General features: G+C 42.8%; 1 protein-coding gene across 4 annotated transcripts in view; it reads left to right on the top strand.

The window, feature by feature from the left end:
- MTUS1 (microtubule associated scaffold protein 1) overlaps positions 1-27,907 on the top strand; it is a 189,513-nt gene that overhangs the window by 135,903 nt on the left and 25,703 nt on the right. For all 4 annotated transcript variants that reach the window (XM_068969863.1, XM_068969862.1, XM_068969865.1 and 1 more), the window contains 2 exons: positions 8,720-8,934; positions 21,262-21,328. In XM_068969863.1, the coding sequence (XP_068825964.1) occupies positions 8,720-8,934; positions 21,262-21,328 (282 nt within the window). The remainder of the gene's footprint in view (positions 1-8,719; positions 8,935-21,261; positions 21,329-27,907) is intronic.

Raw genomic sequence — 27,907 nt, 5'->3', positions numbered from 1 at the left:
GCCTTGAGGGTGGGGGTCCATATGCCTGAGAGACGGAGCCTGAAACATGGGCCTGTTCTTCTTCCTTCAACTGTTTTCTTTAAGAGGATGATAAATAAGTTCTTCAGGCTGGTTTGAAATCTTATTACATTGAGATTTCTGAGCAGAAAGATCAAAGAGAGTAAACAGTGTTATCCAGCTATTTTTCAAGTGACCAAATGTCCTGGACTCAGGACTTTGGTTTTCCTGAGGGAGGTTTCAGTTTCATTGGAATGAAGTCCAGGAAGGTCTGATCAGACACACAGTGGTGATTATCTTGTCAACATGCATCTGAATCTATGTGAAAGTTAACATTTACTTTTAAGATTTCTGAGTAAGTTGATTCTTTGCAATTAGATAGCCTGTTAATGGAGATAATAAATGAGATTTTTAAAGTTTCAAATAGTTGTATTATCAAAATGGTAACATGCTAATAAAGGGACCACAAGGGCAAAGTTTGGTTCATATTAAGCTAACTTGCTATAATAATAAATCCGGTAGGATTTAAGGGAAACTGTTGATTTTTGGCATTACAAAGTACTCTGTTTATGAGCACTGGGGCTTTGAGCATCATTGGAGATTTTTGCATCGTTTCTGATCTTCCGTTGGTCCAGGGGTGAGGAGGGAGGGAAGGATGCTCAAACTGGGTCATCAGCTGTCATGTGGTACAGCTGTGTCCTCAGGGAGCACAGTATATGGGGCGGAAGATTGAGGTCACAGTGTGCTTTTCCAGCTCTAGGTAGAGGGCAGTCTGTATGCTTATTTGCTCTTAGGCTAAAACTCGAAGATATGTAAATCTGTTCCAAGAATTCGCATTCAATAGAAGCTGCATTACTTAGATTTCTGCCCAGATTCCCCATGGAAAACTGTGGATTGACTATGTTTGCTTGATGGTTAAGTGTTAAAGATTGAAGCTCAGAATTCATTTTAACCACCTTTAAAAAATCCTACATTTAAATTTTGAGTAGGTAATATATTTGTTGTAGTTGTTTTAGTCACTAAGCCATCTCTGACTCTTTTTGTGACCCCATGGACTGTAGCCCGACCTCCTCTGTCCATGGGATTTTCCAGACAAGAATATTGGAGTGGGTTGCTATTTTCTCCTCCATGGGATCTTCCCAACCTAGGGATGGAACCTGAGTCTCCCACATTGTGGGCAGATTGGTTCAGTTCAGTCGTGTCAGACTCTTTGCAGCCCCATGGACTGCAGCACGCCAGACTTCCCTGTCCATCACCAACTCCCAGAGCTTGCTCAAACTCATGTCCATCAAGTTGGTGATGACATCCAACCATCCCATCCTCTGTCGTCCCCTTCTCCTTCTGCCGTCAATCTTTCCCAGCATCAGGGTCTTTTCCAATGAGTCAGTTCTTCGCATCAGGTGGCCAAACTATTGGAGCTTCAGCATCAGTCCTTCCAATGAATATTCAGGACTATTTTCCCTTAGGATTGACTGGTTTGATCTCCTTGCAGTCCAAGGGATTCTAAAGAGTCTTCTGCAGCACCACAGTTCAAAAGCATCAATTCTTTGGTGCTCAGCTTTCTTTTGTAGTCCAACTCTCATATCCATACATCTACTACTGGAAAAACCATAGCTTTGACTAGATGGACATTTGTAGGCAAAGTAATGTCTCTACTTAATATACAGTCTAGGTTGGTCATAGCTTTGCTTACAAGAAGAAAGGGTCTTTTGATTTCATGGCTGCAGTCACCATCTGCAGTGATTTTGGAGCCCAGAAAAATAAAGTCTTTCACTGTTTCCATTGTTTCCCCATCTATTTGCTATGAAGTGATGGGACCGGATGCCATGATCTTAGTTTTTGGAATGTTGAGTTTCAAGCCAATTTTTTCACTCTCTTTTTTCACTTTCATCAAGAGGCTCTTTAGTTCCTCTTCACTTTCTGCCATAAGAGTGGTGTCATCTGTGTATCTGAGGTTACTGATATTTCTCCCAGCAATCTTGATTCCAGCTTGTGCTTCATCCAACCCGGAATTTCACATGATATACTCTGCATATAAGTTAAATAAGCAGGGTGACAATATACAGCCTTGATGTACCCCTTTCCCAATTTGGAAGCAGTCTGTTGTTCCATGTCCACTTCTAACTGTTGGTTCTTGACCTGCATACAAATTTCTCAGGAGGCAGGTAAGGTGGTCTGGTATTCCCATCTCATGAAGAATTTTCCACAGTTTGTTGTGATTGACACAATCAAAGGCTTTGGCATAATCAATAAAGCAGAAGTAGATGTTTTTCTGGAACTCTCTTGCTTTTTCGATGATCCAGCGGATGTTGGCAATTTGATCTCTGGTTCCTCTTCCTTTTTTAAATCCAGTTTGAACATCTGGAAGTTCACAGTTCATATACTATTGAAGTCTGGCTTGGAGAATTTTGAGCATTACTTTGCTAGTGTGTGAGATGAGTGCAATCACGTGGTAGTTTGAACATTCTTTGGCAGATTCTTTACCACTGTGCCATTAGGGAAGCTCGCAGTGTATTTACCTTGTGATTTAAAAGTATTTAAAAATGCACTGCTGCTGCTCCTGTTAAGTCGCTTCCATCGTGTACGACTCTGTGCGACCCCAGAGATGGCAGCCCACCAGGCTCCTGTCCCTGGGATTCTCCAGGCAAGAATACTAGAGTGGGTTGCCATTTCCTTCTCCAATGCAGGAAAGTGAAAAGCGAAAGTGAAGTCACTCAGTCGTGTCCGACTCCTAGCGACCCCATGGACTGCAGCCTACCAGGCTCTTCCATCCATGGGATTTGCCAGGCAAGAGTACTGGAGTGGGTTGCCACCTTTATACCGATCTGGTTCCTATTGTCTTCTCTGAAAAGGTAAACATCGTTAGTACTTTTATATATATTATATGAAAGCTTTGTTATGAATTTATAAGCAAAAAAGTATATACCTCTTGATACAATGAGACACATCATCTACATTGTTCTTGAGCATGTTTTTTTCATTTAACACAGAGAGCTTTCTATTTGTGTGTTACAGCTGTGGTGTTCCATTGTATAACTGTACCAAACATTTATTTAAGCACACCTCTACTTATGGACAGGCTTCCCTAGTGACTGAGATGGTAAAGAGTCCCCCTGCAATGTAGGAGACCTGGGTTCGATCCCTGTGTTGGGAAGACCCCCCGGAGGAGGACATGGCTACAAACTCCAGAATTCTTGCCTGGAGAGTCCCAAGGACAGAGGCACCTGATGGGCTACAGTCCATGGGGTTGCAAAGAGTCGGACACGGCTGAGCAACTAAGCACAGCAAAGCACGGCAGGTTCTGCTTTATTTGAGCAGCTTCCTTGGTGGCTCAGCTGGTAGAGAATCCGTCTGCGTTGTGGGAGGCCAAAGTTCAATCCCTGGGTAGGGAAGATCCCCTGGAGAAGGGAGCGGCCACCCATTCCAGAATTCTGGCCTGGTGAAATCCATGGACTATATAGTGCATGGGGTCACAAAGAGTCAGACACAGCTGAGTGACTTTCACTTCACTTCACTCCTTATGGACATTGGGGCTGGTTTTTTGGTTTTTTTTTTAATCTTTTCTCTGCAAGCAAGTTTGCATTAAGACTGCTTATTAGGTGTGATTTTAACCCCATGTAGGATTCATAAGAGAATATATTCTTCCTTACTAGCTGTGACTCCATCAGTTTGTGCTAGGATGTGTTAGAGAAGCCTTATCAGCAGGTTTTATATTCTTAAACCTCCATCTGGGGTATGACACTATGCAGGCAGACATCATCAGAGTCACTTTAAATGTCTGAATGAGATTCTCCCTGGTAGCACTGAAAAACTGCATCATGATGTCCATGATAATTTTCAATGATTTCTATCACTTCCTGAGGCAGAGTGGGGTTTGAATTCTAGGTGTGGTGTTTGGGATTTTCATGGCTGGACCTTTAGGAACCGTTGTTGGTATGCGAGGTTTCCTACTTTGAAATTCCAGTTCTACGGCCACTAAGAAAGCCTGAGAGAAAAAGAAACTGGTACCTGGAGAACCTGAGTTTTCCAGAGGCAGTGGCTTACCTGCCCCCTGCCCCCTGCCCCCGCCCCGCCCCAATTCTCTAGTTAGATGGAGTTAGCACCCTGACCCTGAACTGCAGCTAGAGGTAAACAGGAACCAGGCACAGATGAGAAAGCAGCTGAGAACCAGAGCTCGCATGATTGGAATGCAATCACACTTGGACAGTTGATGTTTTCCAGGGGTGTTGTTCAGTCGCTAAGGCTTCCAGGCTTCCCTGCCTTTCGCTGTCTCTTGGAGTTTGCGCAAACTCATGTCCATTGAGTCAGTGATGCCATCCAACCACCTCATCCTATGTCACCCCTGTCTCCTCCTGCCCTCAATCTTTCCCAGCATCAGGATTTTTCCAGGGTGTACCTCAGTAAAAACTACATAAGTTCATTTACAGTGATTTTAGCAGTGTTCCAAATACAGTATCAGGTCCTAGAGAATTTTCTAAAATTTCAAAAAACAGATATGCCTTGACACAACAGTTCAAAAATGCAACAAAGAGGACTTTCATAAGCACAAATGCCATCATTGTGTGTGTGCATTTCTGCTGTACAGCAAAGTGACTGAGTTATATATACATATATATGTATGTTCTTTTTCATAACAAATGCCATTTTGTTACCAAAAGCTAAAGCAACTGAAACATAATAAAGGAAATGTATAGATACCAACTCACTTGTAGATCTAAGCCATCTGAATTCAGCAGCAAACTCAGGAGTGGCTTACACTGTTGCATGACCAGATCTGGGGGTGGGGAAAAAAAATATTAATAAGTGTTGGTCAGGCCTGGGGAAAGGGGGTCAAAACGTAGAAACTTGGAGTTATAAAATAAGTATGTCATGGAGATCTACAGAATGGAGAGTAAAATTGAATACACTGTATTGCTTTTTTACAAGTTGCCAAGAGAGTATATCTTAAAAGTTCTCATCACAGGAAAAGAAATTTTATGTATGGTGACAGATGTTAACTAGATTTATTGTGGTGATCGTTTTGCAATATATAAAAATATATTGAGATATATATGGTGAACCATGTTGTACACCTGAAACTAATGTAATATTATATGTCAGTTATATGGGAAAAAATGTCAAATTAGATTTCAGATGGTAAAAAAAAAAATGTCTTGGGAATTTGAAGCCTTTAACAAAATTTAGTAAGGTAAAATACAAAAAATATTGTAATGGCTTCAGAAGCTTAATTCAACTCATTTTTTAAGCACTTTTTCAAAATATTGACAGATGCTTAACACAATGTAAATATATTATTTCAAAATCTATGTCCATTGAGAAACACTAAAGTTAATCTCTTTGAAACAAGAAAAGATAAGTCAATCTCCCTGTGTTTGAAATAGTGTTAGAAATGGAATTAACCATTCAATGAGAAAAACAGATAAATATAAAAGAAAGTATATACATATAACAAGGAATTTACCCAAACGATACTAAGAAACTAATTTCTATAAATTCTGTAGAGTTGTAAATTGAAAGTCTTGATAACCCAGTTAAAAATGTTTAGTTTCTCAAGGAGCCAAATATAAACATTAATATTTAGCTGCTGCCCAACTTTGGCATAAGAGATAATTTGAAGAACAAAAATTTTGGTGCTACTAAAAGAGTACCTACATTTTCATCCTGAGTATAAAAAAACAGTGCTTAATAAATTAATTTATATTTCATATTTTTCCATAGAAATAACTTATTAGCACAGGACTTGTTAATACTAAAATTCCCCCTAGAAACTAAGTAGGCAAGCAACTTAATGTTTTCTGCAAAAATGTTAAAAATAAAAGCTTCATTTGTTGATTTTATAAATAATTATAACTTAATGGTTTAAGAACTGATATTGTATTACATAATAAAATTGATTAGCATAGAAATCCTAGAAACAGAATGAAATGTTAAAGATTTAAGAAATGGTAACATCAGAGCAGTAAATGATAAATGAATACATATTTCAGTAAGTGCTGGGAAGACATGTGCTAAGATATCAGTCAGGAAAGTGAACCTGTATCTACATAGGTTGCAGTGGAAGTTCTGGATGGTCAAGGATTAAAAGAATTTTTTTGCTCTTCTGTTTGTTTGTATAAAAGTGTATAAAACAGGATATAAAAGGTAGGTATTTACCAGTATATAGGTTTATTGAAATGAAGTTAGCAGATAATGGGCTTGGATGAATTAAGTAACATTTTGTTAAGATTTCTGCATAAATGTTTGTATTTAGTTATGCAACAATATTACATCCACAGTCCATCTCCACTTTCCAGAATAGGTGGGAACAGAAGCCTAGGTTCTTATCTTGGAGTCTGCCCTATAGATGCTGCCTACACCCAGGTTAGGCCCTTCACATCCTTGAACTTTGCTTTGCTATAGAGAGCCACTGAGAAGATTCATTAACTGGTTTTTTTAAAAATTATTTATTTATTTTAATTGGAGGCTAATTACTTTACAATATTGTTGTGGTTTTCGCCATACATTGACATGAATCCGCCACGGGTGTACATGTGTTCCCCATCCTGAACCCCCCTCCCACCTCCCTCCCCATCCCATCCCTCAGGGTTCTCCCAGTGCACCAGCCCTGAGCGCCCTGTCTCATGCATCGAACCTGGACTGGCGATCTGTTTCACATATGATAATATACATGTTTCAATGCTATTCTCTCGAATCATCCCACCCTTGTCTTTTCCCACAGAGGAAAAAACAAAAGAGTGGGGAAAAAAAATCTGAAACATCTACAGCAAAATTTGAACATATATTTCATCTCAATTATAGATTAAATTGCTTATTTTATATGTACTTTCCTTATATTTGAAATGTTTTATCTTTCAAAATAAGTAAATAAATACAGAAATAATGATTGTCAACAACAACAACTGTCTGGCTGCACTGGGTCTTGGTTGCAGCCTGTGGGATCTTAGATTTGTAAATTGAAGGTTCTGCCCAGGGATGGAACCTGGGTCCCCCGTATTGGGAACCTGGAGTCTTAGCTACTAGACCACCTGGGAAGTCTAAGTATTTTAAAAACACAATATTTTAGTCATTTTAGAAGTGAGAATTATCAAGTATTAATACAAATATGAGTTGTTTAACCATGGAAAGCTACCATAGAAAAGGAGAGCCCTTTTCCTGTTTGTTTGTTCAACCTAAAGAATATTGAATGTATTTTCCCACTGGCTTTTGGGACTTGAATACTGAAGTTTCTTTATTTTCCTTCTAGAAATCACTGTTTTCTTCCTTCTAAAAAATTAGAGAAAGTAGTTACCATCTATAAAATGGTCTCAGGTTTGTCACCACAGAATGTAGACACTGTAGGGAATGCCTGTGAGAATAAAGAAATATTTATTTTTTTTACTTTCTTATGAGTTTATTTTTTAAGATTTACATCTGATTATTTAGACTACTCATTTTAAGAAGTTAAGCAGCTTGCTTTCCTCTTTTTTCCAATTCTGTGTAATGTTTAAAGTGGCCGAGACATTTGGAATGGTTCCAAGATGGAACAGTTTTTCTGTATAAAACAGAGATTCCCAGGGCCCTGTGACAGAAAGTGAGCAGTCACTTAGCATCTTAGATGGATTTGGAGTATTAGCATGTGCGTCTCAAAAAAAATATTTTTTAAACCATATTACTGCTTGAAGGGGAAAAAGAAACAACAGAGCTTGTATTTGATAGAAAACAGAATAGTATAGTCAAGAGTATTGTACTCAGGGCTTCCCTGGTGGCTGAGTGGTAAAGAATCCACCTGGCCAGTGAAGGAGACACAGGTTCGATCCCTGGTCCAGGAATATCCCACATGCCACGCAACAACTAAGCTGCTGCGCCACAGCTACTGAGTCTGTGCTCTGGTGCCAGTGCTCGGCCACAGAAGAAGCCAGCGCAGTGAGAAGCCTGCCAGCGCAACAAAGACCCAACGTAGCCCGAAATTAAAGTAAATAAAAGCATTTTATGAAGCGTATAAAGCTCTCAATGAATCATTTTGCTGTACACCTAGAACTAACACACATCGTAAATCAACTACAGTTCAAAACAAAGTAAAAAAAAAAATTTCTTTTTTTAAAGTATAGTACTCTTGGCAGTGAATTTAAAGATCAGGGGTTAAATGTGAGTAGGTTTTCACTGTATATGTGGTGATTTATCAGGGATTAGGAAATGACTCATGTACAGTATAACATGTACAGTATAAATCTTGGGAACGCACCAGGCCATCAGCAGGGAAAGGAGAGGAAGTTGATAGGAAACGTATAGGAAGAGGGAAAGGCATTAACAGTTCAGTCGTGTGTGTGTGTGTGTGTGTGTGTGTGTGTGTGTGTGTGTTCAGCCAGCCTGAATCAGAGCCTCCAGTCAGGGTACTTGTCACAGCAGATTTCTGTACCACTTTACCTGGAAAATTAGAAACCGTGAAGTCAGCACTATTTTTCACACAGTTTTCACGTTTCTGGATTGGTCAATCCATCTGCCTTATACCCCGCGTTCTCTGCCACGTATACATTCTTTTAAGTCAGAACTAAAGCCGCCGTCTGTGGTTCTAGTTCCAGACATGCAGATATCCGATTAATCCCGTTCTCATCCATATGCTTCTCTTTATAAACATAACTGAAGCGCTCTTGTGTGGCTGCTCTAGTGTTTAGGGAACCCAGATGGTGTTGCTTAGGAAAATGAAGGTCACGTGTTTTCCTACCTATATCCATTCCTTTTGCAGTTGAGAAGGGCAGACAGAAGAGTCCCCGAAGTCTGTGCATCCAGACCCAGACATCCCCAGATGTGCTGTCCTCTGAAAAAGCACTTGAGTTGGCTCAGTATAAAAGCAAATGTACGAAGCAAAGTGGAGTTATCCTGCAGCTCAAGCAGCTTCTTTCCCTGGGCAACACCAAGTTTGAGGCATTAACAGTTGTGGCTCAGCACCTGCTGTCTCAGGTAAGGACACAGACCCTCTAAACAGCCTTCTCACTAAGGTGGGGGTGAGGGCGGGGAGGGTGGACAGGATGTGCAATGCGCATGCTCCTATCTTGTGCATGATCAGTAAGATTGGGGCTTCCCAGGTGGCGCTGGTGAAGAACCTGCCTATTTGCAGGAGACATAAAGAGACTAGGGTTCAATTCCAGGGTCAGGAAGATGCTCTGGAGAAGGGCATGGCAACCCACTCCAGTATTCTTGCCTGGAGAATCCCATGGACAGAGGAGCCTGGCGGGCTATAGTCCACGGGGTCGCAAAGAGTTGGACACAACTGAAGCAACTTAGTATGCAGCCAATTATGCTTTTGCCAACTCACCTGATACCTAGAGTCACTGTAGAGTCTAGATTTCTAGAAATCTGGGCTTGAAACATTTCTGAGCTCTTCTCTTTCTCCTCTGGAGTTTCTTAGCCCCACAACAGTGAAAATATAATTGCCTGTTCAACTACTATACACCTCTAGACTATATTAGCACTGCCAATAAAAATATTCATCAGCCGATCTAAGAAAGAAACAGAAAATTGTTCTTGAGCCAAACTGAGGATTTTAACCTGGGAAGAGCTTCTTGGAAAGGTCGGAGAACTGTTCCACACCTTGGAAGTCGGGTGCATGTTTTTTTGAGAAAAGTGGTAGATCATGTGATCCCTCACAGGCTCTCAGGGAATGTTATCTTTGAGGAGTTGTCTTGCTGACGCTAGAACGGTGCTCTTTATAACAGCTGAGCAGGTATTTCTGCTGATGGGGGAGGTCTGGCTGAAGCATAACGCAGATACGCAATACACAGTGGAGGAAGAGAGAAGGCCAAAGGACCGAGAACATTTTATGTTTAAACTTTTCTTGTCTTGCCATACAATAGGACTTTTATTTCACAGCATTAACTTTTTTTTTCACTTCACATTTTATCGGACTATTGTAGCTTTCCATATCACACAGTGAGGTTAACAGTTTGAAAAATGAGAATGATTATGGGTCAAACTTTTGAGATAACTCTCAGTGTTGGTCCAAGGATTCTTCAGAATTTTCATCCATTCCTAAGATACTGTGTCATACAACAAACATGAAACAGATTTTCTTTGCTTACTGACTCTTCCCATGATACAAGGATGTCAGTTCAGGAACTAGTTAAAATTCATTGAGAAAGCCAAGCTTCTATGAACATATGCCACTGGCATACCAACAGAAAGTTAATTATTTAAGGGGAAATACTGGGATGAGAATGTAACTTGAGCTCTCTAGGTATTTTTAAATCACTGTTTCAAAGACAAAGATACATGACATCTCAGGAGGAAACCTGTTCAGTTTGCCTATTCTGTAGTTCAGTTCAATCCAACAAACCGACACTCATTTCTTAGGCTACTCTGATGTGATTGCCTGTCTGGGGCAGGGGAGACAGAGGTGAATGAGACCTGTTCTGTGCCTTTGACAAGCTTCCAGGCTAGTAGACAGTTTAGATCAGTATTTAGTGAACATTTTACAGCTTTGTTCAAATATATATATATATATATATTTTTAGGGATTTCCATGGTGGTCCAGTGGTTAAGACACTGCTTCCAATGTAGGGGGCATGGGTTCGATCCCTTGTCGGGGAACTAAGATCCCACAGTGTAGTCTATGTAGATATATATATATACACACACACATATACATGTGTATATATATATATATATACACACACACATACACATATATAGATATATATACGTACATATATATATTTATGGATATATATCTCTCTACTTGTACTCTGTGTGTGTGTGTATATATATATATATATATACACATCTTTTTTTGAGACGGAGATGTAGACATTTATCTAGTTTTAAATTACAGTAGCATACAGTATTTTTCTGGGTTTTAGTGTGTGTGTCTAAATATTTGTTTGCACAAATGTATCCCATTAGAGTTGTCCTTCAGGAACATTGTGCCACTGATTTAAACAATAAAATGTTACACAAGTAGAATAATGTATCTGGACCCACTAAAATGTAATGTGAGTAATTAAGATGGAAAATTGCCTTTGTGGTAAATATGGAATGATTAGACACTGAGAACATATCTATGTGTTTCATTTCTAAGTATCCTTTAAAAAATTTAAAGCAATGCTTTCAGGTGTTTCATAAATACTCTTTAAAAAAAACAGCTTAGGCTTATATTCTGTATGTCTCTCTATCAGTTGCCTTCCTGTGAGCTCAAAAGAGGAGATATTTTAGTCATTATTATAAGATTTGGGAACAGAGCTAAATTCTTAGCAAGTCAGTAATAGGCACACACAAGAAGAAAAATCCTATTGTTTCCCTTCTGTGATACCCATGGCATTTAGCTACTATAGTACTTCACAAATTTCTTATCATGCTGACAAAACCTCTGTGGTATAATCAAGACATATGATAGTTTTCGCTTAGTGGAAGAAGAAACAGTTCTAAGAACTGAATAAGCTGTTCAAAATTTGTAAACATTGTAACCAGTGATGGGAGAGCATGAATTCTGATTTCTGGTTCTATTCACTTTTTACTTTACTGCTCAATATTTTATGCTATTAGACAAAAGTTAAAAATGTATAGGTTAAATTCTATTTCATCTAATGGAAATCTGTTGTTAGAATCTTGGCTTAACAGTACCACATGATTTTGAGTTAAAACTCATTTATCTTCAGTACTTTTGTTTTTCTTTATTATGTAAGAAAGGAATTTGAGAGTTGGTTTATATAACCAAGTAAACTAAATTGGAAAGCACATAATTATTAAATGTAGGGAACAATTTGTCTATGTAGAGATAAGCCAATTACTGACTTTACTATATCCAATCAAGTCTGATGAGTTAGTTCTCATCCCGCTGTGTTCCTCCCCTTCCTTCATCCTCTCGTTTCCATTTCTACTGATGCCAACCTTGTTCAAACCCTGGGTAAACTATCTTCTAGATTATGATAATAACTTGTTAACCAGTCTGCAGGCTTGCACTCTTTCCCCTGTAATCCACCTCAAGCAATGCTAGTAGATTGATTTTTCCAAAGCACTCCTTCAGTGTCTCTCCGTTGCCTATATGGCTGACCTGCCCGATATGGTAGCCACTAGCTTGAAGACACCACTGAGCTTTTGAATCATGTTATTGTTGTTCAGTTGCTAAATCATGTCTGACTCTTTGCAACCCCATGGACTGCACCACGCCAGGCCCCTCTGTCCTCCACTATCACCTGGAGTTTGCTCAAATTCATGTCCATTGAGTCAGTGATGCTATCTAACCATCTCATCCTCTGCTGCCCCTTCTCCTTTTGCCCTCAATCTTTCCCCAGCATTAGAGTCTTTTCCAAAGGGTCAGCTCTTTGCATCAGGTGGCCAAAATATGGGAGCTTCAGCTTCAGCATCAGTCCTTCCAATGAATACTCAGGGGTGATTTCTTTTAGGATTGACTGATTTGATCTTGTTTGATTTGAAGTGTAGCCTGGCTGAATTGAGATATGCAGTCAGTGTAAAATATACCTGAATTTTGAAGACCATATTAAATATCTCATTAATAATTTTTCTATTGACCATATGTTGAATTGATAATTTGGATATACTTCATTAAATAAAATATATTGTCAAATTAGTTTAACTTTTAAACTTAAAAAATGTGGCTACTAGGAAATTAAAACTACCTCCATGGCTCACATACTTCTTTTGAATGATTCCAGTATGTAACAGGGAATATGAAATTCTCTTTATAATTTGGCAGAAGCTGCCCATTTCAACCCTCCCCTCCCTGCCTGTGTGCTCCAGCTATATAATCAAGAAGGTAAAGGAGAAACAGGAAGGGTTTAACATTTGTTGAGTATTTACTAAGAACCAGACATTCTCACTTATTATTAAGATCCTCTCCAAAAACACAAGTTGGAGTTTATAAGTAAGAAAATTGAGCCATAGAACTGTTAAGTAATTTGACTAGCATCAGTTAGCTGATAAGAGAAGGACCAGGACTTGAACCAAAGACTAGGTCACTATGAACTCAAAATCCCCTACGGGGACTTCCCTGGTAGAGTCTTAGCCACCGATGCAGGGGGACTGGTATACTGAAGCTGAAGTTCCAATACTTTGGCCACCTGATGCAAACGGTCAGAGAACTAGATTCTGTGTGCCTCAATTAAGACCCAGCACAGCCAAACAAATAAGTAGTTTTTTATTTTTTATTTTTTGAGAGAAAGCCATGTCCATCACCTTGTTCAAATCCTCTACTAACTTCCTGCCCCTTTTCATCCTTTGTTTAATATCTTTAATGGGTTACCACCCTTCTCCCTAATACCTATGTGTTCAGATCTTTCTTGCAGTAGCATCCCATTGCTACCTGGATTTTACTTTACATGGATTTGTTATACAAATTGCCAAAGTTAAAAATGCAAATTCAATAATGAGGCCTTCCTGCTTTCTGCACCCCTCCGTGAGCAAAGGCACAGGAGCGCCTGTGAGGACGACAGGAGTCTCCCTCACCTGTGCTCCCAGTCCCTCTGTGCCCCACGTGGCATGCCCCTGCCGCACTCCATGTGGTCCTAGCGTTTGAAGATACTTTCCTCCCACATGACTTGGCCCCTAAACACAAGCCAAACATTCTGTCAGTTGCTCAGCTGCAAAAAGATTAGGTCCAGTACTAGAGAAAACATTTCACTGATCGGGCACCCTGAGAGATGCTTTTATCCGCAGCAGGGCAGACTCAGTGAGCTTCATGGCTCCCTGTACTGTCTGTGAATTTCATCTTACCTCCAATTTTTTAAGTTCCTAATGCCCATAGCCAGGCTTCAGCAATATGTGAACCGTTAACTTCCAGATGTTCAAGCTGGTTTTAGAAAAGGCAGAGGAACCAGAGATCAAATTGCCAACATCTGCTGGGTCATTGAAAAAGCAAGAGAGTTCCAGAAAAACATCTATTTTTGCTTTATTAACTATGTCAAAGCCTTTGACTGTGTGGATCACAGTAAACTGTGGAAAATTCTGAAAGAGATGGGAATACCAGACCACCTAACCTGCCTCTTGAGAAACCTATATGCAGGTCAGGAAGCAACAGTTAGAACTGGACATGGAACAACAGACTGGTTCCAAATAGGAAAAGGAGTACATCAAGGCTGTATATTGTCACCTGCTTATTTAACTTCTATGCAGAGTACATCATGAGAAATGCTGGACTGGAAGAAGCACCAGCTGGAATCCAGATTGCCGGGAGAAATATCAGTAACCTTAGATATGCAGATGACACCACCCTTATGGCAGAAAGTGAAGAGGAACTAAAAAGCCTCTTGATGAAAGTGAAAGAGGAGAGTGAAAAAGTTGGCTTAAAGCTCAACATTCAGAAAACGAAGATCATGGCATCTGGTCCCATCACTCCATGGCAAATAGATGGAGAAACAGTGGAAACAGTGTCAGACTTTCTTCTTTTGGGCTCCAAAATCACTGCAGATGGTGACTGCAGCCATGAAATTAAAATATGCTTACTCCTTGGAAGAAAAGTTATGACCAAACTAGATAGCATATTGAAAAACAGAGACATTACTTTGCCAACAAAGGTCCGTCTAGTCAAGGCTATGGTTTTTCCATTGGTCATGTATGGATGTGAGTGTTGGACTCCGAAGAAAGCTGAGCACCGAGTAATTGATGCTTTTGAACTATGGTGTTGGAGAAGACTCTTGAGAGTCCCTTGGACTGCAAGGAGATCCAACCAGTCCATTCTAAAGGAGATCAGCCCTGGGATTTCTTTGGAAGGAATGATGCTAAAGCTGAAACTCCAATATTTTGGCTACCTCATGTGAAGAGTTGACTCCTTGGAAAAGACTCTGATGCTGGGAGGGATTGGGGGCAGGAGGAGAAGGGGATGACAGAGGATGAGATGGCTGGATGGTATCATCGACCCGATGGACGTGAATCTGAGTGAACTCCGGGAGATGGTGATGGACAGGGAGGCCTGGCGTGCTGCGATTCCTGGGGTTGCAAAGAGTCGGACACGACTGAGCAACTGAACTGAACTGAACTGAATGCCCATATATTGTGACTCTATTGAATTTCTTAAAATTCAGCCCAAAGACACTCTTTTATGAAGACTTTCCTGATCCTTCTAGCTCTGTTTTTTTTTTTTTGTTATTTGTTTTCTAATTTAAAAAAATTTAATTGAACTATAATTGCTTTACAATGTTGTGTTAGTTCTGCTCCACACTGTGAATCAGCCATATGTATACATATCTGCCCTTTCTCCTGAGCCTGCCCCCCACCCCACCCCCCATCCTACCCCTCTAGGTCATCACAGAGCACCATAGCTCTGTTTTATCTGCTCTCTGGATTCTAGGAGCACGTACATTTTCCCTGGCACACTCTACTTATCGTTGTTGTTCAGTCGCAAAGTCATGTCTTGACTCTTTGTGACCCCATGGACTGCAGCACACCAGGCCTCCCTCTCCCGCACTATCTCCTGGAGTTTACCCAAGTTCATGTCCATTGATGCAGTGATGCAATTCAACCATCTCAGCCTCTGCCGCCCTCTTCCTTTACCTTCAATCATTCCCAGCATCAGAGTCTTTTCCAATGAGTCGGCTGTTTGTATCACCATTTTGCAGCTGTTTTTAAGATAGGCAGCTCACTGAGAGCAGAATCTGTGTCTCCTGCTTTCTTAGGAAACCACCCAGCTGCCATGGCAGTGCCTCATGCATAATAGACACAGTGGTGCTAGTGGTAAAGAACCCGCCTGCCAGTGCAGGAGACACAAGTTTGATCCCTGGGTCAGGAAGATTCCCTGGAGGAGGGAGTAGCAACCCACTTCACTATTTCTGCCTGGAGAATCCCATGGACAGAGGAACCTGGCAGGCTACAGTCCATAGGGTCACACAGAGTGGAACACAACTGAAGGGGCTTAGCAGGCAGGCATGTGTATCTGAATGAACAAATGGGGCAATAAAGAGGGTGGCATCCCAGATGTAAGGTGAACTTATAAAGTCTTTACACAAATGTTCTTTGCTCTTTTCTAGCTCTTTATAGTCAATCAGCAAATATTTACTGATTGCCTAATGTGCAGAGGGCACTGTTAAAAATATAGTTGGGAAGGAAAGATACAACAAAGGGGGAAGTTAAGCATTTTTTTTCCAGAATTTTTACTTAACCCTTTGGTTCTCTTATACCCATTATAGAAGTGATTGATATATAGATAGATAGAGATCTGCATATACATATCTGTCTTGTCATTGCTAAGTTTTTCTAAATAGTTTCAGAGCATTAAATTATATGTAAAAGTGGTTGGAATCCTAGAACTATCACTTATCCATTTGTTGCAAGTCTATTTAATGACTGACTTTACCACTTTGGTAGTAGACATCATTCATTAGATATCATCATCATTTCCCCCAGAGGACGGCATGGCAACCCACTCCAGTATTCTTGCCTGGAAAACCCCATGGACACGGAGCCTGGTAGGCCCCAGTCCACGTGGTCGCAGAGTCAGACACAACGTAGCAACTAAACAACTACAGCAATCATTCATCACAGAGTAGAAGTTCTAATGCTCATCTCATGAATCTGGTAACCAATACCACCCTTTCTGTTTCTCAAAGGATACTGTTGTTAGTTTTTGTTCTTATTCTTGGTTTATCCTTGTTATAGCTGTTAAATGTTCTGTGCTTACAGGCCAAGTGAAGGACAGTGTTGATGGCAGTAATCCCAATTTCTCCATAAAAGTTTCCAGGTACACCGCCCCCCCCCAGCCCACCCCCAAACATCTGAACAGTATTCAGTGTGCCTCTGATATTTTTGAAAGTGAAATCTAACCCAAAGTGGCACCTAAACAAAGATGAATTTTGAACGACACTAGCACTCTAAAAGTAAAAATGTCTGAGACCCAGAAAAGTGGACACAATTCATTGTGTAGTAGTGGGGACGGAGGAGGTCAGAGAGAGCCTACATCTGAGCCATCAGACCGGGCTCTTTGCTGCAGAGTCCCTTGTGCTGGTGACTGCTCCCAAGCTAGCAAATTGAGGCTCACTGATGGGACGACAGCCAGGGACTAAGTGCCTGTGTCCCGGGGACTCCTAATTAAATTGTGGTGAGTTCATTCCCCCCGCCTTGGAGCACTTCATATCTGTAATGCATGAGCATAAAAGCATTTTTTTCCAACCAGATTCCCACCTCCCTCTCCACCCTCCCACCATATTGTGTGAAATTCTGCATATTACAATACAAAGAGAATTAAATAATCTTGTTATCTGGACCATAAAGGTCTAAGACAGAAACACTGATATATGAGCAGCTAAACAAAAAGAAACAGGCAATCAATATTTAAGTGACAAAATGCATTTTGTCATCTACAAAGGGTAAATATCTTAAAGGGCAAACTCCCAGGAGAGTCAGACAGAAACGAACACTGAGCATATGCTTATCATGATATGGGCACTGTGGTCGGCGTTTCTTGTAGGATCAAAAGCCCTTTGTTTTTCCATTATCCAGTACCGCGGTCCCTCGTATGAGGTCATCTGCCTTGAATTATGGGGCCTGGATGTTTTAACTCTACATAGCCCCCAAGCTTCTTTCAGACATTGTTCCCATGTCTTAAATTTTTTTCCTTATTTTCCCCAGCATCTGGAATGATACTTCGTTAATTGGTACTGAGTAATAACTTGCCAACCAATTCAGAAGGATGAATGTCCTGTCTAGGCATGTGGGCGAAGGCAGTGGTATCTATGATTGACTGTTAGTATTCCCTGAAGGCTTATAAAATGGGTCAATTACAGAAGACCAGGCATTCCAGCTTCTGGAGATGGGACGTGCATGGCAAGCCCAACTTAAAAGCAGAGTGGGTCATCTAAACAGGAGCTGGGTGATTTGAGGTTCATGGACTTTTTTTTTTTTTTTTTTTTAGTGAAACGATTAAAGTGTTTACTAGGAAAAGAGTACATTTGGATAGACACATGGGCGGGCTCAGAGAGTGAGCTGCCTCTGGAAGTTTATTCTTTATGCACTCAATGGAGGGCTCTCATTGAGCAAGGACACTTCTATGCACCAAGAATATGGGATGAAAATCTACTAATCCTCTGCAAAACAGTGTGGAGGAAGGCTTTCCATAGTTCAGGATGGGGTTGGCAAGGATCAGGATTAGAATGGAGGCAGTAATAATAGAAAAGTGCAAGGGATTTAAGACACATTTGGAAGACAGAACAGACTGACTTTGGTGCAGCCCATTAAAGAAGAGTCCAAAATGACTTCATGAATTCTCCTGTTATTATCACTGGGATTGCCAGAGGTTGGAAGATACCAATGACTTCTGGGCATTGTTTTCTTAATGTGGACCATTTTTTAAAGTTTTTATTGAATGTATTACAATATTGTTTCTGTTTTATGTTTTGGTGTTTTGGCTGAGAAGCATGTGGGATCTTAGCTTCCCAACAGGGATTGAACATGTACCCCCTACGTTGGAAGGCAAAGTCTTAAACCACTGGACCACCAGGGAGATCCCAGCTTCTGGGCATTGAGGCAGGTTGAGTGCAGTAGAGTTGGGGGAATGTCCATATGGGTACAGTCAACCCTTGGTATCTGCGAGGTTGGTTCCTGGACAGTCCTCCCCCGTGCACCCCCCAACAACAGATGCCAGCATCCATGGACACCCAGGTCCCTCATATAAAATGATGTAGTACAGCTGGTCCTCGGTACTCACAGGTTCCACATCAGGGATCCAACCAACCTCACATTTCAACTGTACTGAAACTACTTGCTCCCAGGTCCCCTTTAATAAGCAAAAAGATTGCCTGGTAGATACTTGTGATAGGATGTGAAAATTTTCACAAAATTATCCCTGGAAATTTTATACCAACTTAATTTTGTAGTATAGATATTTTTATTCATCTCCCCATTTCATCCATCTTGATTTCCCTCAAACTATGATTTCTACATCATGAAACTCACTCAGTTCAGTCGCTCAGTTGTGTCCGACTCCTTGAATCGCAGCACACCAGGCCTCCCTGTCTATCACCAACTCCTGGAGTTCACTCAAACTCATGTCCATCGAGTTGGTGATGCCATCCAGCCATCTCATCCTCTGTCGTCCCCTTTTCCTCCTGCCCCCAATCCCTCCCAGCATCAGAGTCTTTTCCAAGGAGTCAACTCTTCATATGAGGTGGCCAAAGTACTGGAGCTTCAGCTTTAGCATCATTCCTTCCAAAGAACACCCAGGGCTGATCTCCTTCAGGATGGACTGGTTGGATCTCCTTGCAGTCCAAGGGACTCTCAAGAGTCTTCTCCAACACCACAGTTCAAAAGCATCAGTTCTTCGGTGCTCAGCTTTCTTCACAGTCCAACTCTCACATCCATACATGACCACTGGAAAAACCATAGCCTTGACTAGATGGACCTTTGCTGTTCACTAAAAAACCTTGGATTCATTGAATTGTGTTTTCAGAACAGCCTAATACTGCATTTTAAAAATCAAGCACTTAGAATACCATTAAGGCCAAAATGTACTTAAATTCCAGTCACCGTTAAATGTCCACAACAGTGCTAGTGTGTGGTTAACTTCCCTACCTTTTTAGTGAGAAACAACTACACAGTAAAAAAAAAAAAAATCATAAAATAGATCTGATCGCCAACTCTCAAATCAGCAGGTCACACTTCTTAAAATGCCAGTGGGCCATGCTGTAAACATTCAAGCTAATTTTTCTGGGAAAAAGCATTCATTTTACAATGTCATGTTAGATTCTAAGTCACAACACACGCCATTCCTCTCCTCTTTCATAACTAGCACAAAGGTTTTGAAGAACAAATTTCCTTTTTCTATTAGCAAGAATAACCATCTAATGACCTCAATTAGAGAGGGGAATAAAAAAGGCACACACATTTAAAAATAACTCCATTATCCACTGCAGAGGAGCTTGGTTTTTCTTTCCACTGGACCAGCTGATATTTAAGTAAGTGGCAATCGATCAGCCTAAGGTCTGGCTCTGCTTTCTCATAAATGAAGGGCTGTGGCTTTAAGTAATCGCGGGCTGCCGGTGCCAAAGGCAGAAGCTGCAGCATCAGCTCCTGGGAGGAGAGGCGTCCGAAGCACACACGCCAACCTGCAGGACGTGAGTAAGGCCGGGCAAGGACCAATGGCGCTCCTCCTGGCGGAGCTTTGAATGTAGACGGACCGGCCTGGTGGGTGGCGTGGCCACCTGTGCGCTCCTCGGCCGGCGCTGGGGGGTGGGGGGAGTTGGAGACAGAAGCTGGAAAATGGGCTGCTCCGGCAGCAAAATGTGCCTGTATCCTCCATGTGCGGCAACAAGGGTAATTCAGATTTGTTTCTAGCGGTTTTCTGGAAGAATGTCAGGAAGGCAGGCAGAGGTTGTCTGATCTTAGCAGGGGGAAATGCTCTGAATGACAAGCAACTCTTCCCCTGCAAAGGCCGGTCCCGTGATCTCGGTCCGCAGCGCGGACATCTAGCCTCGGCAAGGCAGCAGAGCTGGGTCCTGGGCGGTCCCAGCGGGGGCATTTCCAGAGAGCTGTGAATTTTGCCTTCTCCTTCCTTAACGCGCCGGTGGGAGGGAGTCTGCCTGTTAAGAAACTGTATCTCATTGCCGTATTCGTACAAGGATGTATGTCTGTGTGCTTGCTATGAGTTGCTGGTAACTTGAAAATTGTTCTCTTTTGCAAGACTGATCATTGCTTTTTTTTTTTGGATTCTGAAAGAGCAACCTGGTTTTCTTTGACATTTTTCTCTGACATCTTAGAGAGCCGATTGGATATATAGCATCATTCTTAGAAAATAATGTTGAGCAGAGTAAAATTAATTTCATTGTGTCTTTAAAGGGTTATTGTTATTATTATTTTGACCAGAGGTTTATAACAGACTTGTGTGTCTTCCTTTTAGAAGTAAAGTACTGTCCTCCTCCTAAGGAAAGTTTTGTATTTGCAAATATAGGACAAAGTGCATGAAGTACATATGTTTAGAACATTAAATATTTATCTTTCACTGATGAAGCCTTCATTGCCCTTGGAGGAGGAGAGTGCATTACGTCTGAAGTACAGTATGCATCAGCAGAAAGGTTCTGGGATTGGCAATGAAGCGTGGCTCAGAGTCAATATTTTTAAAATGGGCCATTCAATGTGGAACCTGAGAAAATACAGACTTTTTTGCGATGTGAATTTCCTTAACAACTAAGGGACATCTGTGTTTTTTTAACAACACAAACTGTTTAGCCTAAATGATTCATATCTTGGCTTCTCAATTCTGAGTCTCGTTTTCCTGGTGATAACGAGTGTGTGTGCTTTACTGAAAAGGGACCCTCTTGAAAACATTAGTAACTTGATGTGTGTTTTCCACAGCGAGAGGAAGCACTGAAACAAAACAAAACCCTATCTCAAGAACTTGTCAACCTCCGGGGAGAGCTAGGTAAGAGCTTTTGTTTTTTCTTTAAAGTTCCAGGGTTGAGGGAGAAGTCAGCCAAGTTGGTTTTCTTCTCTGCGTGGTGCCTGGAGTCACACCCTGGCTGTGTTAGCCCCTCACCCTGGTGTCTTTGCAAACACTTCCTCCTATCGATGTTTCTGTTGAATTTTGGCAGCTCGACCTCAGGTTCACAGAATGCCGGGCACTGATCTAAGCCAAGCAGAGTTTCTGATGACCAAACCATTTCTCTTCCTGAAAAGAGGGGCAGACTGGTTTTTGTAATTGTGTGAATTCCTGTTAAATAATTCCATCAGGTTTTGTTTATTTTATCTTTTTTTCCTGAACCATTTTGCATGATAAAGAGTGGTGAGACAGTTCCCTCTCCCATGGCAGTAATTGTATCATACTTCTTGGGGGCGGTCTGTGAGGAGAGAGCATGATGTTGTTAGAAGGTACATCCTGGGCTAATCTTCCCATTGGACCCAGTTCCACCGGGCGCCAGGTGCCTCTCAGGTCTGTGGCACTCGCCATCGCCCTGGGTGTCCCCGTGCCCAGGCCGAAATGTCTTCTAGTTCTTTTCTGGAAGAGTCCTGGGTTCGCGAGACAGAGGCAGTACTGCCTTTCCTTCCTGAGCCCGTGGGCTGGAGTGGGCTGGCTGCCACGCGAACCCCGTCCTCTGCAGCTCTAGACAGTCTGCTGGCGGCAGTCACTTCAGACTTTGCTGGAATCTTTCACTGAAAGACTGTATTCCTGGCCCTTTGCGGTTTTCCGTGTGTGTGTGTGTGTGTGTGTGTGTGTGTGTGTGTGTGTGTGTGTGTGTGTAGGTACGTGTATAAATAATGCAAAGGCAACGGCCAGCGATGAAAACAGCATGCAATCTAGTTCCGGGAGAGATGGCTCCTTTTTCTGTGGACAGCATCAGAGTTTAAACAGTGTCAATATAATTTGCTGGCACTTGAACACACTTAAGTTTGCCCCCACCCCGCCTTCCCACCACACCCGGTCAAAGAGCAAGGAGCCGTGAACTTGGGGTGAAGCCTTGCCTCTGTATTCCTCTTCTTTTTTCACCTCCCAATGCAGAGCAGCGCCGGACCCCTGGCTCACCCTGATGCCTAGCCCGGGGCATCATTTTCTCCTGACCTTAGGAAGGAGGACTGTTTATGGAAGAGTAATTGTAAGACAGATGGGACTTCGGGACCCCAAAGAGTTGAGAGTTCTAGGAAAACAGTTCAAGGAAACCTCAGATAAGAAACAAGCCAGCTCCCAGAGACGCTTGAGGCTCTCTGCCAGGTCACTGAATGTGACTGCTGCCCTTTTGATTATCCAGACGACCAACTTAACTTGCTTTTGTCTGTGCCTTAAATCATGTAATGGATATAGGGTCAGCAGATCAGGAAAGAGGCCTTTTGTGTGCATTTCAGGGTTCGCTCTAACCCGGTAGAGGTGGAGAGGAGCCTCCCTGGGGGTTCACATTTCAGCCTCCTCCTGCAAGATGAGGCAGACACGCCGAAGGAACACTGTTCTCATTCAGTCAGTTTGAATGGGGGAGTCCTCTTTTCACCTTTCAGTGGATGGCACGATCCCGTAATCCCAGTGGACCCAGGTACTCAGCACCTCCAGTTAGTCACTTAGCCCGACAGGAAGTAGCTGTGGCCGTTGGCACCCACTCTCCATCTGTGATAAGGACACCGTGCCCGCGTGTGGCTCTCCTGCTGCTCTTGGAGGGTCGGGAGGCATGGTTGGCAGGTCCATATCATCCAGTTACCCAAGGCTGGCCTCTCAGGAAGTGTGGCAATACTAATGGTGAATCAGATCGAATGGCTCAAGTACCAGTGCAGAGCGTCTGGGGGAGGGTTTTGGTTCCATGAGAGGAGGAGAGAGAAGCCTGTAATCTTCCTTCTGATGAAACAGTCCAGGAAGACTGCTCTTGAGGCTGCCAGTTTAACTGATGGCAGCATGAGCTGCAAGAGAAAGAAGTTAACATAGCAAAGTTTACCGCTCAGTTTTAACATGTCGGTTCAGTTCAGTTCAGTCGCTCAGTCGTGGCTGACTCTTTGCGACCCCATGAACTGCAGCACATCAGGCCACCCTCTCCATCACCAATTGCTGGAGTCTACCCAAACCCATGTCCATTGAGTCGGTGATGCCATCCAACCATCTCATCCTCTGTCATCCCCTTCTCCTCCTGCCCTCAATCTTTCCCAACATTGGGGTCTTTTCAAATGAGTCAACTCTTCGCATCAGGTGGCCAGAGTACTGGAGTTTCAGCTTCAACATCAGTCCTTCCAATGAACACCCAGGACTGATCTCCTGGTTGGATCTCCTTGCAGTCCAAGGGACTCTCAAGAGTCTTCTCCAACACCATAGTTCAAAAGCATCAATTCTTCAGTGTTCAGCTTTCTTTACAGTCCAACTCTCACATCCATACATAACTACTGGAAAAACCATAGCCTTGACTAGACAGACCTTTGTTGACAAAGTAATGTCTCTGCTTTTTAATATGCTGTCTAGGTTGGTCATAACTTTCCTTCCACAGAGTAAGAGTCTTTTAATTTCATGACCGCAGTCACCATCTGCAGTGATTTTGGAGCCCCCCAAAATAAAGTCTGACACTGTTTCCACTGTTTCCCCATCTGTTTGACATGAAGTGATGGGACCAGATGCCATGGTCTTTGTTTTCTAAATGTTGAGCTTTAAGCCAACTTTTTCACTCTCCTCTTTCCCTTTCATCAAGAGGCTTTTTAGTTCCTCTTCACTTTCTGCCATAAGGGTGGTGCCATCTGCATATATGAGGTTATTGATATTTCTCCCGGCAATCTTGATTCCAGCTTGTGCTTCTTCCAGCCCAGTGTTTCTCATGATGTACTCTGCATAGAAGTTAAATAAGCAGGGTGACAATATACAGTCTTGACATACTCCTTTTCCTATTTGGAACCAGTCTATTGTTCCATGTCCAGTTCTAACTGTTGCTTCCTGACCTGCATATAGATTTCTCAAGAGGCAGGTCAGGTGGTCTGGTATTCCCATCTCCTTCAGAACTTTCCACAGTTTATTGTGATCCACACAATCAAAGGCTTTGCCATAGTCAAGAAAGCAGAAATAGATGTTTTTCTGGAACTCTCTTGCTTTTTCGATGATCCAGCAGATGTCGGCAATTTGATCTCTGGTTCCCCTGCCTTTTCTAAAACCAGCTTGAACATCTGGAAGTTCACCGTTCACTTATTGCTGAAGCCTGGCTTGCAGAATTTTGAGCATTAATACGTCAGTGGTGTAAAGTGGCTAGACTTGTGGGCATACTCTCCATGTTCAGATCTTTGGTAGCTGGATGACCTCGGGTAGGGGAGACATAGCCCACGTCCTCTGTCCCGATTTCTTTTTCTGTAAAATGGCAGTAACCTTGTCTGCCTTTTGTATGGTGGCTGTGAGGACTGTATGAGGTGACTTGTTGCAGAGTCACTACCACCAAGTGTAATGGAAAAATCTGAATGAACTTCTTGGCCAACCCAATAAATAGCGAGTTGTGTGCAGTTGACGGCTGTGTAGTAACCGATTTGCTGTTTTATGAGGGCAGAGACTATACTGCAGACTAACCTATATAACCCCATGGACTGCAGCCCAGCAGGCTCCTCTGTCCATGGGGATTCTCCAGGCAAGAATACTGGAGTGAGTTTCCATGCCCTCCTCCAGGGATCGAACCTGCATCTCCTGCTTTGCAGGCAGATTCTTTACCCACTCAGCCACCTGGGAAGCCCATACTGCAGAAAAGAGTAGTAATTCAGCTAAATATTATTAGAAATCCCTTAGGTCAGGCTATTTTTTTCTCTTGACTTTCAAATGGAAAAATGAGATGTGATGGATCCCTTCCCAATACAAGTGCTTAGGATACACTTTGCCATTTTGCGTCCTGGTCTTCATATGCTCATGTTTAATGACAATGGATCTTCTAAGTGGACAGAGCCTAATTTCATTCACCCCTTAAATAATGTCATTGTAAGGCTGTTATGGTCAGCTGTTTTCCTGTCCATTCGCGTGGTTTCAGCTACAACCTGTAGGGTGATGACTCAGATTTATTTTTCTAGTCTTCTCCTTCCCAAGCTGCAGATAACATTTTTCCCAGTGAAGAGCTGCCTCTAGAAAAGTCAGTCTAGTATAATCAGACTTCCTGACTCCCAGCCCCTCGCTTTGTGAATACTCTGAAGTGTCTCCTTGTTCAAACCTCGGTCTGTTCATCACCTTCTTCAGTGGATTGTTATTCACTTACCACCCAAGCTACCACCTAAGGTCATGATCCTCTTCCTCCATCCTCCACACGACACCCATCTGTGTTCTAAATGTTGTTCAGACTGGCCGTTCCTGACCGTCCTGATTTAAGCCCCATCATTTCTCACCTGCAGAGTATCCCAGTGGTCACCCAGCAGATCACCTTGCCTCCAGGCCTGCTTCTCTCTTCTCCAGATGCTACCAGGACTAGACTTGTAATAAGTCTCATGTGTGTCATCTAGCGGACACTTCACAAACATAAGTAGATCCCCATTTGGGTTTGGGGATGAAGTCCAAACATACTAAAGCCAACATGTGTGATGTGGCTGTACGTTTCTGGTGCAGCTTCATGGTGTCTGACCCTCATTCCCCTCTGCACACCTCCTTTTCTCTCCCTGGGTCCCAGCTCACACCTCTTTTGTGCTTTTTTGTGTGGATGCCAAGTCATTTCAGTCATGTCCGACTCTGCGACCCTATGGACTGTAGCCCACCAGGCTCCTCTGTACAAGGGATTCTCCAGGCAAGAATACTGGAGTGGGTTGTCTTGCCTTTCTCAAAGGGTTCTTCCTGACCCAGGGATTGAACCCAAGTCTCTTCACATCTCCAGCACTGGCAGGCAGGTTCTTTACCACAAGCGCCACCTGGGAAGCCCTTTTGCTTCTTGGGCACACATCATCCTCTCTGAAAGGCTTACAGTCCCAGCTAAAATATTTTGTCTTCAATTGTGTTTCACCCAAATCTTTCAAACACGTGAATTCCATCTCCTACTATGCCCTTCATACTGTTCATGGGGTTCTCAAGGCAGAAATACTCAAGTGGTATGGCATTCTCTTCTCCAGTGAACCATGTTTTGCCAGAACTCTCCACCATGACCCATCCTTTTGGGTGGCCCTACACGGCATGGCTCATAGTTTCATTGAGTTAGACAAGGCTGTGGTCCATGTGATCAGACTGGTTAGTTTTCTGTGATGGTGGCTTTCACTCTGTCTGCCCTCTGATGGAGAAGGATAAGAGGCCTTGGAAGCTTTCTGATGGGAGAGACTGACTGAGGGGAATACTGAGTCTTGTTCTGATGGCTGGGGCCATGCTCAGTAAATCTTTAATCCAATTTTCTGTTGATGGATGGAGCTGTGTTCCTCCCTACTATTTCAGTTCAGTTCAGTTCAGTCGCTCAGTCGTGTCTGACTCCTTGCGACCCCGTGAATCGCAGCACACCAGGCCTCCCTGTCCATCACCAACTCCCAGAGTTCACTCAGACTCACGTCCATTGAGTCAGTGATGCCATCCAACCATCTCATCCTCAGTCGTCCCCTTCTCCTCCTGCCCCCAATCCCTCCCAGCATTAGAGTCTTTTCCAATGAGTCAACTCTTTGCATGAGGTGGCCAAAGTATTGGAGTTTCAGCTTCAGCATCATTCCTTCCAAAGAACACCCAGGGCTGATCTCCTTCAGAATGGACTGGTTGGATCTCCTTGCAGTCCCAGGGACTCTCAAGAGTCTTCTCCAACACCACAGTTCAAAAGCATCAGTTCTTCGGTGCTCAGCTTTCCCTACTATTTACCTGGGGCCAAGCTATGGTGGAAGTAATGTAGATAATGGTGACCTCCCTCAAAAGATCCCGTGATGTACTGCTACAGTCCGTGCCCCCAACCCTGCAGCAGGGCACCGCCAAGCCACGCCTTCACTGGAGACTCCTAGACACCCACAGGCAAGTCTCCGATGGGGTCACTGTTCCTTTCTCCTGGGTCCTGGTGCACAAGGTTCTGTTGAGCCCTCCAAGGGTCTATTTCCCAGTCCTGTGTAAGTTCTGGCAGCTCTGTGGTGGGGTTAACGGCAACCTCCTCCAAGAGGACTTATGCCACACCCACACCCAGAGCCTCTGTCCCTGCGGCAGACCACTGCCGACCCGGACCTCCACAGGAGACCAAACACACTTCTGTCTCAGTCTCTGTGGGCTCCCTGGGTCCTGGTGCGCGCAAGGTTTGTTTGAGCCCTCTGAGCATCTCTGGCAGGAATGGGGTTGGATTCTAAATGTAAATTCACTCCACCTACCATCTTGCTGGGCCTTCTCCTTTGTCCTTGGACGTAGAGTATGTCCTCACAGCCGCTCCAGTGCCTACCATCTTACTGGGGTTTTTCTGACCTTGGACATAGGGTATCTACATATGGCTGGTTCAGCGAAGCGCAGCTGCCACTTCTGACCTTGGACATGGGGTATCTCCTCTCAGCCGCAGCACAGGAGACCCCGGTTCAATTCCTGGGTTGGAAAGATCCGCTAGAGAAGGGATAGGCTACCCACTTCAGTATTCCTGGGCTTCTTGTGGCT

This window comes from Capricornis sumatraensis, chromosome 4, assembly GCF_032405125.1.
Source record: "Capricornis sumatraensis isolate serow.1 chromosome 4, serow.2, whole genome shotgun sequence".
In the NCBI taxonomy this organism is placed as follows: Eukaryota; Metazoa; Chordata; class Mammalia; order Artiodactyla; family Bovidae; genus Capricornis; species Capricornis sumatraensis.
Note: the sequence above shows the minus strand (reverse complement) of the source record. Positions and strands in the feature narration are given on the sequence as shown.